Source organism: Neovison vison, chromosome 6 (genome assembly GCF_020171115.1).
Source record: "Neovison vison isolate M4711 chromosome 6, ASM_NN_V1, whole genome shotgun sequence".
Taxonomy (NCBI): domain Eukaryota; kingdom Metazoa; phylum Chordata; class Mammalia; order Carnivora; family Mustelidae; genus Neogale; species Neogale vison.
Window position 1 is genome coordinate 140,740,545 of NC_058096.1, and position 14,919 is coordinate 140,755,463.

Sequence of the window (14,919 nt, forward strand, 5' to 3'; positions counted from 1 at the left end):
TTAATTTATTATTTTTAAGTACTTTTAAAACTGAGACTGTAATGTGTGCACAATGGAAACTAAAACTCCCTCCTACCCCCAAACTCCTAGTCACCTTCCCCCCATAGCATTAAATATAGTTCTTCATAGGGTACATATATGTTTAACAGATGTTAGCTACATGAAGGGATTTATTGGAATCAGATAATTAGAAAAGATAGGGATAAAAATTGGAAGGCAGAGACTAAAACATACTCAGCATATCCAAAGGAAAAGGCCTTATGAAATAAAAAAGGATTTTATAAACATATGAGGATTTTTATAAAGGCTTATTGAAACCAAATTTACTGAGGATCTGTTACATGTCAAGTCTTAGGCTGGTACAGAGTTGGAAGGTGAACCTTATGTACTGTCAAACTCTGATAAGCTCAGTTAGCATGGAGAAAAGCCTTCTAAGTTGTACTCTGTTGAGCTCAAACTCATGGGGAAAAGACTCATAAATAATTACAGTGTAGTATAATGAGGCCTGTAGTAGAGGGATGTACTAAGTGCTTTAAGAGCCTAGAGGAGTAACTCATTATGTCTTCTGGAGTCAGGAACATTTTATCAATGGAAGAAACATTTGTGCTTTCTTAAAGGATGCCTTTAAGTTCTTCCAATGGAGAGAGGGAAACAGGAATTCTAATGTATTCTAGCAAACATAGAGAGGATGAGAATGTAGAGATGAGGCTAGAGAGGAATCTGGGGACCTGGTTATGATGGGCCATGTGTGTTGGCTAAGGAGAATGATGTTTGTTTTGAAGTGGAACTGTTGGAGACTTTTAGGTTGACAGGTGATCCAGACAGGGCAATTTTGATTGTGGTTTGAGAAATAGATTGAAGCTGGGGGTGGAGTGGCGAGGAAGGGGGTCTAGAGTCAGCCAGGGAGGCTTCTGCAATAGTCCAAGCCATGTGTAGTGAGACAGTAAACTAGGTCACTCTGGTGGGAATGGGACAACATAGAGCCATTTCTAGGTTGATTTATATGGTTAACTGTGCCTTAAGAGTTAACTGGAACAAGGGGCGCTGGGAGTTGAGGCTAATGTTGAGTTCTTCGTAATGCTACTCTGTGGGTAGAGTACCACAAAAAGAAATATGGAGTACAGGAGACTAGAGGTTTGGAGTAAAGACTAAGGCATGTTGAGTTTGCGATTCCTGTGGCACAACCAGGCAAAAAAATCTCAACAGGGAAAGAGAGAGTTTCAATGATATAAGGAGAGTTAACAACATCAAATGTTCCACGAAGGGCAAAAAAGATAAAGATTAAAAGGTAGCCATTGGGTTGGTTAATTAGGATGTCAACCATGACCTCTGGGAGGGCAGTTTCAGTAGAAGAGGAAGGAAATCAGTTACAATAGACTGGTAACTGAAAAATTACTAGGAAATTATATCTAGAATATATTTATATAAAAGGGAAGTAGAGAGATAGTACAATGGAGAGGAGCTTTAATACTTAACCTCTCCCTGCTTACAGCATGGGGGAATTATACCACAAAGAGCAACTTGAAACTGGCCACATAATGTTCCTATCTGGAGAGTCCACAGGCCCAGCCTTATGGAGTTTCTGATGAAGGCAGTCTTCTCCTGGCTCTTGGAGGCCTTATTTTCCTCCTAACTTCCCTGGAGCTCCTATGAAGACACACCAGGCCAACAAGGAGAAGGTGGCCCAGGAGGAGGAAGTTTCCTCTCTCTTTGATTAAGGCTGCCTTTCAAACCCTTGATTCTTGTCCTTGTATGATTGACATTGAGATTGAAGACCCCACTCTCCTTTCAGCCAAAAAAAGTGTTGTGAAACCCTTTGGTCCCCAGAGAAAAAGACACATCAGAACGGAAGAGTCCAATGATTGAAGAAGACAGTCATACATGGTTTTTGATTTAGGATTAGCTTAAGATCAAGGGCGATGGGTGAGGTAAGGTTAAATAGCATGGAGGGGAAGTTAAAGCAACTTATTTTTTGATGTATTTTATTGTGTGTGTGAAGTAGAATTCTAGGACTATGGCTCAGATGGTGTGGGAGACAGTGGGCCAACTGGAAGAGTTTGGAGAATGGAAATTGGAGCCGATTAGGAAAGGGTAAAATAGTGCCTCGGAACACCAAAGGTCCCACTGAACACATAAATTATCACTCATTCAGTCAACATGGCCATAGGAATTTTTTTTCTCTCTCACAGAGTGGCAGCCTGGGTTGTATGGTTGGATGTATGCAAAGCTGTAGATTCAAGATGGGCAGAGTAGAAGGACACGGAAGTGAAGGGCCTAGAATGCTGATGCAAATGTGGTTGAAAGTCTTGGTCCTGAGGCCCAAGGAAAGGAATGAAAACATAGACTAATGGACCAAGAGAGTGGGAGGGGGTGGAGGAAGCCCATGTTTTGCTAAGGCTGGCAGGCAGGGAAATAAAAGAAAGAGACTGCTGGAAGGGCAGAGTTTTTGGCTAGACAATGGGTTTCTGAGTTTTAGAGTTCAGAGATGGAATAGTTCTGGGATGGGGAGATGGGCATGGGTAGATTAAGGGGAGTAAGTTGGAAGCCATACATCACATACTGGGATGCTGAAAATAATATGGTCATCAGATTTCTTAAGCTCATTAAAATAAAGCTATCCTTGGAAATCATTTTGACAAGACCCCAAAAAACACTTTGCTCATCATGCTGTTAGGAGGTGGGATAGGAAAAAATAGGCCTTTCTTTAGACTTATAAAGAACAATACAGGGAGACTTCACTTCGTGGGTGTCCTTCTCTTAAGAGAATGAACTAACACAATAGCTAATTTTATATTCCAGATTTTTGACTTCTCCGAAAAAATAAGATTATCCTGGCAGCATTGGGCCAGGATTCCCTTGTGGCAACAGTAAGATTACTTACCAGGTTATCTGAGTCCCTATCACTCCATATCGCTGCCCCACACCTGGCTGGTGTTATTTATCATTAAGCTCACATTATCTTCCTTAGAGTTAGGAGGAAAGAGAAATATTTCTTATATCCAAGGGTCTTTTAAGACTAGAAAAACAAAGATGAATCAGGAAGAGTATTCCTCTGTTTTCAATATGCGAACATGTCACTGCTATAAAACTATAAATTACGATGTTATTATGAAACACATCCTTCCAGCTTTACTCATTACATTATCCACCTGGCTTCTTATGGGCATTTCAGTTTGCAGTGAGTCCTGTAAGAGAATAAGAATAGAAATACATTCAAAGACATGTAAGCTTACAAAAGTAGCACGAGGAGCATTGGTAAGTTTTACTTTACTTTATTTTATTTTTTTAAAGATTTTATTATTTACTTGACAGAGATCACAAGTAGGCAGAGAAGCAGGCAGAGAGAGAGGAGGGGAAGCAGGCTCCACACTGAGCAGAGAGCCCGATGCGGGGCTCTATCCCAGGACCCTGGGACCATGATCTGAGCCGAAGGCAGAGGCTTTAAGCCACTGAGCCACCCAGGCGCTCCTATTTTTATTTTTATTTTTTAAGATTTTATTTATTTACTTGACAGAGAGACTGAGAGAGCACAAGGAGGAGAACAGTAGAGTGAGAGGGAGAAGCAGGCTCCCCACTGAGCAGGGAGCCCGATGTGGGGCTTAATCCCAGGACACTGGGACCATGACCCGAGCCAAAGGCAGACGCTTAGCCATCTGAACCACACAGTTGCCCCAGCAATGGCAATTTTTAGAGCAAATAATACTGTTACTTTTGTTGATGGGATAATCTTATCAAATTCTCAATAATTAATGGATTCCCTCAAAGTGCTGCCTAGCTCAATAGCTACTGAGGAAGATTTAATGAATTGTTCCTCACAGGCGGGAATGTGTCGGTGTAATTCCCCGAGTGCCCAGCTTCTTGGCAGCCATATCTACTTGTAAAAGGTGGAGCCAAGGAAAATGGGTGAAGGATCTTTAGTGTCAGAGGAGAAGAAGAGTATGAAAATGAAAGCTTTTGGCAGGTCTAACTTGCCTCTTTGGGGCTTAGGAAGAACGGCAGTCGCTACATATCTTTAATTCAGGATCATGATAAAATAAACATAATCCAAGCCTTAGGAGCACACTAGATTAAAATCAATGTCTTGGATTAACTCAGGAGGCAAATGGGTAGTCAGTGTGGACTGGTATGTTGATATAATCTGGTATTTCCTTAAAGCATTTTGCTCTTCTACTTTCTGCTCTACTTAAGCTTTCATATTAAGCATACAGAGAGCAGTCGAATATGAAGGCTTAGAAGTTGAACTGTGTCTTTGGCGAAATGCAAAAATAAATGAGATTGAGATTTGGGAAATGAAAATTGTTATAATACATTGAGGGGAAAAAATAATCTGAAGGCCAAGTGCTCAGTGAGTCAGAAAAATTTAGAGAGTTGTAACGTTAGAGCCTGCGAACTGGAAACCAGATATGAATTCATAACCTACAAGGGTATAAATGACGGCAAGAAGTCAGTAAACAGCGTCAGTGTTATTTTGGGAGGCTGAAGGAAGGTTATTATGGACCAGGGAGCCTGAACAGCTTATGTTCTAGCCATCAAATTAAAGAGACAAACAAACAGAAGACAGTTTGGTAAGGGTGACAATGATGATTAAAAGCTGAGATGGACTGAAATATGAAGAAAACTTAAATCAAGCTATGTATTGCTTTGTAAAGCAATGTATTGTGTAACCGGATAATGAGTGTTTAAAGGTATTTATTGACTTTTAACGTTACAGGCAAATGACTCATGAACATCTAACCAAGTATATATTGATATGGTGCTCATTGGAATGAGCACCAGGGAGTTATCCAGAATGAGCATTTTATTCGTGTCTTGCCTATCTCTTATTACCCCGCTCTGAACATTTGTCTGAAGAAAGCATTAGAGAGAATTTGCTGATGAATGACTATGATATTTTGGCTCTTATTTCTAACTCTAACTTCTATGAATTTTACAATGCAATGAAAACACTTCTGCAAGATTTTGGCAAAATGTTTATAATTTCTTTAATAACACTGCTCATGGAACAGGAGAAATGGAAAGCAATCACTTGGTAACTGCAGAGAGATAAGCAGGAAGGAGAAGAAACAATTGCTTACTTTGCTGTTTTTGGTGAAAAAAAAAATCTGAGTTTAGCTATTAAAAAGCCTGTTGGGAGCCGTGCAGCCGGTTGCTCCTTCCCATCACCATATAGGAGAAATGGTACCAATAGTCTGGCTGTTGGTGTGATGCAGAAGTACAGCTATAACATCAGCAGGCGTGTGACCAGCAGCTTGTGGGAGACAAGCACTTAGGGGGATAAAAAGGAACCTGGCACAGGCCTTGGGCTTCTGGCATCTCTAGTTACAGGTCTGCCAAGATGCTTTGGGAAACGTTTTAATTTAAATGCCATGTCTATTTCAACGAAGTCTCCCTGGTTTGACCTGCTGGGAGTCCAGAGTGAGACAGATAGGTGCTCATTTTGGAGAGCATTAGGAGAATTAGATGGTGGTTTTATAAAAAAAAAAAAACAAAAAAACCAAAAAAAAAAACATCCTGGAGGTTTAAATCTGTATTTGTCCCCCGGCTAACCGGGGGAAACTCATGGTATGAGCTGCAAGATATAGGACGCTCATAGCATGTTGCTAGTGATTAGTAAATGCAGGAAAGGGCAGCAAGACCTTCAGGCAATTACTCAAAGCATCAAAATTAGAGAATGTGAAGAGTAAAGGCCCAGGAGTTTTCCTCTCCTCCCCCTCAGCATGTTCATTCACTGGCTACTGTGACTATAAATCCTATAGAAAGCAGATTAAGAGCCTGATTTGAATTATTTGAATAATATTTTTTTGCAAAACTAGCATGACAGAAAAGATTTTTTTGAACAAAATCTAGAAAAAAAGAGAAGAGGATGGGACTGAATAAAATATTAAAACATTGTGGTCCATCAATGTGAAAACATTTCTGTTACTGTGTAGGCCCAGATTGGCTGGAGATGAATAAAAGCTTTCCTGATGGGTTACAAAAACATGAATCCAGAAGATCAGAAGAATTAAAACGCCCCCAAGAATAACATGATGGTATTTGAAGTTGCTTCAGAGGCAAGGGTGGGTATGTATATGTATGTAAAGTCCGTTTCCTCAGAGGCTACTTGGCAGTTTGCTTCAACATCATGCTTATGAAAGCAAAGTTTTTAAGTTCACCCCCCAGCAGACTATCCTTTGCTCCCTTCGGGAAGCGCATTCTCGGAAAAGGAAACACACTAGTTGGACCAGAACTGGGGTCCTGGAGAAGTGCTGGAGGCTAAAGGCAGGGAACCTTGGATGGGGAGGTGGGAGGGGCCAGCCTGGGTGGGGCCTCGGGGACCACCCGGAGGAGTTGGCAGCCTATCTGGCTGGGGGCGGGGGGAATGGAGATTCTGGGGAGATGTTTGTGCTGGGGAGCGGCAAGATCAGGTTGATTTTTTTTGGCAGGTCTCTCTACCTGAAGCATTAGGGGAGGGGAAGAAGGGAAAAGGACCGAGAGAAGCGGGACTGGCTGTTGTGATCCTAGTAGGATCCTGTCCCCAAAGATAAGCCTGACCTAAAGCTGAGACCCGCAAAGGGCTATATGAGCCCGCGTCCCTGGCGGCGGGATCAGGAAGGACACTGGGAGGGAGGCACGACGGTGATAAATCCCTGTAGGGCGATTCGGAGGGTACAGAACAGGCTCTGCTGAGGTCCTCTACTCTTCACCTCTCGCCGCCCTCCTCACCCAACACTCTCCCCCCACCGCGCCCCGCCGGAGTTCCAGCATCCTTGCAACCAGTTGAATCAAATCACAGCTTAGGAGCCCGGGGAACGGAATTGGTTTCTGTATGTGAAATAGGTCTGACCCAGTGGGGAAGCCCAGAGAGGAACGTCCGGAGGGCCTTTTCCCGAGCTGGGTGGGAGGCGAACGGGTCCCGCGCGCGGGCTGGGGGCAGGCAGGAAGGCTCAGGGGCCGAGCCCCCGAGCCCCAGATCTCCGCTCTGGGCCCCGCGGCCTGCTCGGTCGTTGCCCCTCCGGCGCCGGACGAGTGATTGGCAGTTGCCGCAGCTTTAGGGGAACTGGGGTATCCAGGACCCGCGGCCGCTGCTGGTTGTCCGCTCGCTGGCAGCGACGTTCCCGCGGCCCCGTGACCCGGCCTCGGCGGGAGCAGCCACGACGGCGGCGACCTCGGGTGGGAGCCCGGGAGGCTCGCGGTGGGTCGGGGGCGGCTGGGGAGGGTCCCCGCGGCCTACAGTGGGCAGCGCGGAGCCCGGAGGAGACGGTCGCGGGCAGGGGGCGGGGGTTCTGGGCTGCCCCCTTCAGGCGCAGCCCGGGGCCGCGCCGCCACTCTCAGCCCGGCCGCCCCTGCCCGCTGTGCGCTTCCTCTCGGTGCGGCAGGCCGCAGGGCGACTTGGGGGGGGACGTGGCGGGGCTCGGCATGCGACGGCCCCTGGGGAGTTGGGGTCCGGAGAGACCCGGCTACACCCCCCGCCCGCCTAGGGCCGCGAGAGCCTCGGGAGGCGCCTCGGCGAGGCCAGAGAGCGGCGGCCGTCCGCCGCTTCCCTTCTCCCTGAGCCCGAGGTGGGCACCCCGGCCCGGAGCTGGGCGCCGGGTTCCCGCGTGATGGGCGCTCCGATCCCCGCGGGGGAGGGGTGCCCTGAGTCTCCGGGGAGAGCGCCCCGAGGCCCTGAGGCAGCCGCCGCGTTACCTCGGGGTGGGTGCCCCGTGGCCTGGTGGGCGCCCGGCCCGCGCGGGTTATTTTTGGCGCCCGCGGCGGCGCGTGTGCCGGGGCGTGTTTTCCTTTCCCAGGTACTGGGAGCCCCGGCCCCGCCGCCGCCGCCGGAGCTGACTTGTGTCTCTTTCTCTTCCCCGCAGGAATCTTGCGATAATTCTGCCGCCACGACTTGAACCGTGTGCGACGCGAGCTTGAAACAAACATCACATCTAAATTTAAAAAAAAAAAAAAAAAAAAAGCGGAAGGAGCAAGCGGCCGAGGCGGCGGCGGCGGGAGGAGGAGAGGAGGAGGGGCCGCGCGCGGCGGCCCGAGGCGGCGGCGGGGACGCGGGGACGCGGGGACGCGGCTTTGTGCTGGCGGGTCGTGGGGCGCCCATGGCGGAGTGCGGCCGGGGGGGCGCCGCCGGCGGGGCCCTGCCCACCTCCCCGGGCCCGGCCCTCGGCTCCAAGGGCGCCCTGAAAGCTGGAGCCGGGGAAGGCGGCGGCGGCGGCGGCGGGGGAGGTCGCCTCGGCCACGGGCGGGCGCGCTATGACAGCGGCGGGGTTTCCAACGGAGACTGCAGCCTCGGCGTGTCCGGGGACGAAGCCCGAGCCAGCCCCGCCAGGGGACCCCGCGGCGCTGCGCTCGCCCCGACCCCCGGTCCGGCCGCCTGCCCCCTCCCGCGGGAAAGCAAACCCGGCGGCCTGCCCCGCCGGAGCAGCATCATCAAGGTAGGTGGGAGAAGGGCTCTCATCGCCCACTCCCAGCCGCCCCTGGGGTCAGTTCCCAAGAGGGAAGTGGTGGTGGAAGGAGGAGGATTGTAAGAGGAGTCCCCTGCTAAGGGGAACCACTGGTGCACGGGTGCTTGGGGTGCTGGAGCAGGCATTGGATGCAAATGGCATTTGGAAAGAATGGAGAGGTGATCCCTAATTAGTGCAGAGGGAGCTGTGCTCAGACATTCCCAGTTGAACTTGAGGCTGTCACCTCTCTTAGGACTGGCCTGGAATTATGGCCTGTACCTGGTTGGGCAGGACGTGCTTTTCTGTGGTAGCCTTGGCTGGTAACAGACTCCCTGTAAGGTGTCTATTGTATGTTAAAGACACTGGTTTTGTGAAAACATTTTCTTGAAAATCCCAGGTGGTGAACAGAGCTTATTCAATAGGTTTCTTCTCATCTGTATCTAGTTGCCTCTAGCAAAATGGTTATACTTGGAGGGTACAAAATCCCTGGTCACTCAGTCACGCAGGGGAATGGAGTAGGTTTCTGAACATAAGTGAAGATTTCCGCTTTCTTATGCTCAAAAGCACTGAGACATTACAGTTCTGCACAATTCAATCTTTTCCTTGCTGCAGTAGGCAGGCCTCCAGTTCTGTGGAAGTTCTTTTGAGCAGTTTGCGGGTTTTGATATCTTTTGCATAGTGTTACTTAGCAGAAGAAAGTCAGCAATTGTTTTGTGCATTTTAAACTCAAGAAGTAGTATTAGGAACTCCTTTGAGTTTGTGCTGGTTTCATTCTAATACTACATTTTTTAATGTAAAAATATTTCTCGTGACACGAAGTTAAAAAAAAAAAACAGTTGATGAGCTAAGAAAAGCAGAGCCTTAGGCAAGAGTAGCTCATTCTGCTTAAGTTCAGAGCAAATATGAAAACATTGCTTTCTGAAAATCAAGGGGTTACCAAGACAGTGAGCAGCAAAGCACGTTGACAGGTCTGCACCCACCCTTCCTGTGGCTGATAACCCGTGGGGGAGAGGGTAAAACAGGCCACAGTAAAGAGAATTGGCCCTGGGGGTATTTGAAATTTAATTGGACCTCGAGAAATCTTCTAAATACTCTGTAGTGTCTCATGGTGTTATCAGCTTCTGCAGTAATCTAGTGAAATATACCACCTTCCTACTCTCTGTAACAGGCAGTTGTGAAACTGCTTTTCGCTTTGTCATCTGTTTGTACAGTTTATGTCTGGGCAAGGGCACAAGTGAAGGGCTTAAAATCAAGTGTATTAACTACCTGCAGTAGGTGTTGAGAGTTTAAGGAAAATAACCTATTTTTGCTGCTTACCTGGCTTTTAAAAGGTGACTTATATTTTCTTTTACTTTGTAGCTTATGTTTCCATGGAAGTTGTTTCAGCTCTGTGTGATAATCAATCCTGTTAACAGAGTTATGTGTCATGTCTTTTTTTATTGGCTACCAGATACTTGTAGTGATATCGCATTGTGGTGTTAATGAAATTTGAGGTGAATATTCCAGAGAAGATACCAGCCTACCTAATTTCAGGTAGGATTTTTTTAGGTAGTTTTTTTTTGGTAGATTTTAGGTAGAATTTTAGGAAGATACCAGCCTACCTAATTTTATTCCCCAATTTTATGGAGGGACTGTTCTTGCACTTTTTTTTTTTTTAATCAAGCTTTATTGGTGTTCATAGTGGGATCCATAGTGTAACTTATTTAATTAAAACAGCTGCTTTAATTTTATATTCAGAATGGAAAGAGGGATGATTTGCCAATATTTCTGATATGTGGAATTGAGACCTTGTTGGTGGATTTCATTTCTTCATTGAAGATTCTAGGAGCACATGGGGAAATCATTAATTATTCAACAATCATGGTTTTTGAATTTTGAAACCTTGAAAGGTATTTTTGTCATTTTTCTTTTTTCTAATGAAGGCAGCTGGTTTCTTGTTCAGGCTGTTGTCCAGGGTATCCCTGGATACACATTGCTAGGAACATAGTGGGGGCTCAATAGATTGCTTCCTGAATGAATGGAGGCATGAGAAGGAAGTACCTGTTTTCTCTAAGTTCTGTTAATTTCTAAAATTGGTGGTTTGGTATTTACAAGTCTCATATCTTGTTCATTTTCTTATACTTCCTAAACTGACTTGATTTACTCCTTTTTCTTTCCTTTGTGTCAATGTGTATTTTCTTAAACACCCTTTGAAACTATGGAAATAGTGTTGATAGTTGATCAAGCCTGGGTTATAGAAAGGGGTATGCTATATTTAAGTAGGTAACTAACTTGGTATATTTCCCTTTAAATTGGTGCCTTGAAAGATAAAGATTTTAGAAACTTGATGGGTTATTTTCTACAGACATAATAGTATGAAGACAATATTCTGATAGAATAAAGAGATCTTTAATGTCAAATTTCAGAAAGCAATGAAAGTGTACATTTTGTCACATGAATGGCAGAAATTATTTCACTTTTGTTAAAAAAAAAAGTAAAAAAAAAAAAAACAAAACCACTTAGCAGAAGCTCATGTGAAGAAACACTAATGACATCTTTCCCTGGTTTCTCTACGTTCTTTTCCAGTTAAAGGGATGAATTCAGTCAGGTGATGAAAAGATAGAGGAGGGAGTAGATGGGTAAGCAAGATGGTAATTGGGGGCTTGAGGGCATGGCAGGGAATTGCTAGCCAATATTGATGGGGTTGCTTTAGTTGAAATGTCAGGCTTTTTTGAGCTATGCCTGTTTCCTAGCTTCCATTTTCATTACCATCTTGACATTCCTCTTAGGTGGGGATCCCCAAGTCAGAGAGAGAAATAACAGCCCATATATGATGAGCAGTGTGCACAGAAAGGGGATTATTGCTGAGATGCAGGACATATGCAGAAATACACTGTGGGCTGACCAGAATTATACTTCTCGTTTAAAATGATTTCTTTGGAACTCCATCTGTTTTGTAAATATGGTGTTGAGTAAGAAATTGTTGTAAAACTACACTTTCTGCCAAAATAGATGTACAGATCTGTACCAAAAGAGCTCCTTGGTTATGGTAACAGTGTTGATGAAAAATTCAGAGTGAGCAGCCCTATAGAATCTTTTACAAATACATTGAGGAGATAAATAAATCACGAAATTCATCACCAGCCTTCTTTACTTTTCCTTAGCTTATTGGAAATCACGTTACACTTTTTAGATTATTTACAAAGGCCCATTACCAAATTTTGAGGGAAGGAGCCATTATGTTTGTCATCTTAAGTAATCTAGTAAACGAAAACATCACTTTCATTTTCTCTTTCCATATTTCATTTCATCACATCATTCGGTACAATCCATGTTTTCTTTTGAAACATTTAATTTGCTTAATTATTTAGGTGACATCCATTTTTTACAAATACCCTTCAAGCCTTTAATTCAAAGACTTGATCTAAAATGTGAAGTAGCATTTTAGGCCTTATATTTCCTTCTAATTTTAGAAATAAATAGAGTTAAAATGCCCATTATTTTAGATGGTTTATTTGAATTAAAACTAATTTGAGTACTGTGGTTGGTACTTTTAAAAAGGTGATATAATTTGCATAAAGTAAAATTGGTGTCCAGTTCTATGAGATTTGGCAAACACACACATACATGTAACCACCACCACAATCCAAATATAGAACAGTTTATCACCCTCAAAAAAATTCTCCCGGTCCCTCTGTAGTCTTCCACTCTTCCCATGCTCAGACTGTGGCAATCATTGATCTTGGGTGCTTTTTTAATAAGAAACTATGGCTGTTACAGTATTTTGGTAGTTAAAAGTTATTATAATAGGCTCTATTTACTAAATACTGTGTACAAAACACATGAAAAGTGCTTAACATAATTCTGTGAGTGCCACAGAGAAGTGAACCACATGCCTAAGGGGCTAGAGCTGGTTTTTGTACCTCATTTCAGTATGGCGGCACTCCATTGTCCCCCAAATTACTCTGGCCGTTTTAAGTTTTCTGTATCATTAAAGTAGCATGGGTGGTTTGGAATGCCAGATTTAATTTTTCCCTTTAAACCTAGGGGATACTGGAGGGAACCAAAGACTATTCCTGCTGGCAGAAGAAGTGGAGAGCTAATATAGCTGGGCAGCTGTAGTTCCCTGTCATGGCTACTTGACCAGAACCTCCAGCTTCATTGGAATAATGGTTTGGTCTTGCCCAAGGTAGCAGCCCTTACTTTTCTTAATACCATTATTGTTACTATCACAGTATCAAGGTGTGTAAGGGAAGCACTTTTACTGCCTTTATACCAACATATATCCCTAGATGCTGAGTGCCCCAAGGTGGGAAGAAGCAGACATTTGCATCTATTATCCATTTAAACAAAATTAAATTATATTTAAACAAAATAATAAAAATGTACATATGGATATTATATTGGCCTGTGGTTTAAATGAATTAGACTCCTTGCAGGCAAAATCTGGGCTGTATTTATCAGTTCTCCATGGATAACAGCCGCTCCATAACCATTTCTTGAACTGGGTCTTAAAATAATATCTGCATTTGGCTTTAGATTTTTTTTTAAGTGGTGGGGGAGGGGGTGACAACTCCATGCCCAGCAAACTTGAGGGCATGTCACAAATATTACACAAACAGTAACTGAATCACAAAGTGAGTTTGTCTGGATAGATAGGCAGCCTGGATTATTTAGGTCAGAAAACTCTAATGCCCAGTCAGCAACTCTCCACTTCACTTTGTCCTAATGCATTTTAGGCCACATAAGATAACTACAGAAAGCCGGGGGCGTGGTTGCTTTTCTCAGCCTACTCAAAGAGCTTTTGTCACAATTCAGAGTTTGGTTTTCAGGAGTGATCAGAGGGTATTAATTTTCATACCCTAAAAATTACTTGCCTCCTTTCTTGTTTTCAAGTCTCTCCTCAAAACAGTTGTTTGATCTCTGTTTTTTTTTTTTTTTTTTCCCCACCAAATCCAAATGGACAACTGTTGGGAAATTGTTTGTTTGTTTTTAAATTACTGATCCTGGTCACTCAAGATATTTTCTTAGAATGCTTTCTCCCAGAATCTGTGCAGTTCCTTTTGTAGCTCTGTGTGCTCTGCAAGGGGTGCTAAACTAGACTGTTCTTCTTTTTTCCCTTTTTAAATACTTTAGTTACCCATCCCTCATTATTCAACAAAATAAGGCAATGTTATTTACAGCTTAAAATGCAGACATAAAAGAAAGTGTGAACATTCATATTTTCTCTACAGACTTTATTTTATACATATAGGTTCAAGGTTAGATGCTTTAGGGGTGCCTGGGTGGCTCAGTCAGTTAAGTGTCCAACTCTTGATCTCAGTTTATGTCATAACTTCAGGGTTGTGAGCCCACAGACTGAGCTCCACACCCAGCTACTTGGAAAAAAAAAAGAATAGTTGCTCTATTTCTTATTCATGCTAAGTTTTGGCTGTCATTAGTCTTCTACCAGACCTCTAGATTAGTTTAGCTACCTTTTTATTTTATATTAATGGGATTCTGTAGTGCAAGGGATATTCCGGTATTTTTACCAGTTAACCAGACACTGTGTGTTTGCAAGCTGCCTGACTGGCTTTTTTCTGCTGTTGAGAGTGGTAGACCAAGAGGGATGTCCTTGGCATAAGAGCATTAGTAGTGACTCAAACAAGTCAGAACCACCGGGGAAGTTTCAGTAGTACCCTTTTTCCTCGTGTCAGAATAATTGCATAGCATTAGAGTACTCAAAGTATATAATTAATCACACTGAGCTTTCATGACAATTATGTGAATGGTCCAGGCTGCTGGCAGGACACTTGGCACCTGCCTAGTTCCACGTAGTATAGGAGGGCAGGTGGCTAGGCACTGCTGGCCACCAGTGCTTGGTCGCCTGACAGCGGTAATTAGGTAAAGAATGTTCTAGCTAATACTTTCAGCTGGACTGTACTCCAGGGTCTTGGGCAGCACTCAGCCCACATATTGCATGTCTGGATTATTCAGGAGGCATAAGAGTGGTGAGAAAAATAGAGGGTGTGGAGTTAGGTGCTTGGATCAGACTCTGGTTCTCCCTCTTCCTTTCTGTGTGACCTTGGGGAAAGATCTTTAAGTCTCTGTGTCTAGTTACATTGTCTCTAAAATGGAACCCCCCTCCCCCATAGCTTTGTGGTAAAGATTAAATGAGATGGTATGTGTCTGAAATATTCAGAGCAGTGTGTAGTGCTTAAGAAGCGCTCAATAAGCACTACCTAATATGTTTGTTTTTCCGATTTTTAGTTTCTCTTACTTCGAGTTTATCCTGAGATGAGCAAACTTACTTAGCTCCATTTGAGTTGGACATCTGCCATGCCCATGTTGGAAGTTTTGTCTTTTGAAATCTGCAGAATGTACCCAGAGAGATTTCTCAGACATATTCTAAAGATGCTTTCAAAAAAGATTTGCTTTGGTGCCTTTCTAAATCTGATGCCTCAGGACAACAGTGCGCTTGCGTAAGTCACCCCAGCTGAGGGCTCAGAGGGTACTGAATGGTCGGTTTCACTGAGCCAAGCACCTG

The 14,919-nt window shown here is 44.2% G+C and overlaps 1 protein-coding gene and 1 long non-coding RNA gene across 2 annotated transcripts in view; both read left to right on the plus strand.

The window, feature by feature from the left end:
• The window catches only part of LOC122910568, an 89,779-nt gene extending 81,859 nt beyond the window's left edge, over positions 1-7,920 (plus strand). Inside the window, exons 2-3 of the long non-coding RNA XR_006385243.1 lie at positions 5,931-6,059; positions 7,836-7,920. This is a non-coding gene — a long non-coding RNA (uncharacterized LOC122910568). The remainder of the gene's footprint in view (positions 1-5,930; positions 6,060-7,835) is intronic.
• A 149-nt stretch (positions 7,921-8,069) lies between these two features.
• The window catches only part of PLCL2 (phospholipase C like 2), a 190,596-nt gene continuing 183,746 nt past the window's right edge, over positions 8,070-14,919 (plus strand). The window contains exon 1 of the mRNA XM_044252517.1: positions 8,070-8,405. Coding sequence (XP_044108452.1) covers positions 8,070-8,405 — 336 coding nt within the window. The remainder of the gene's footprint in view (positions 8,406-14,919) is intronic.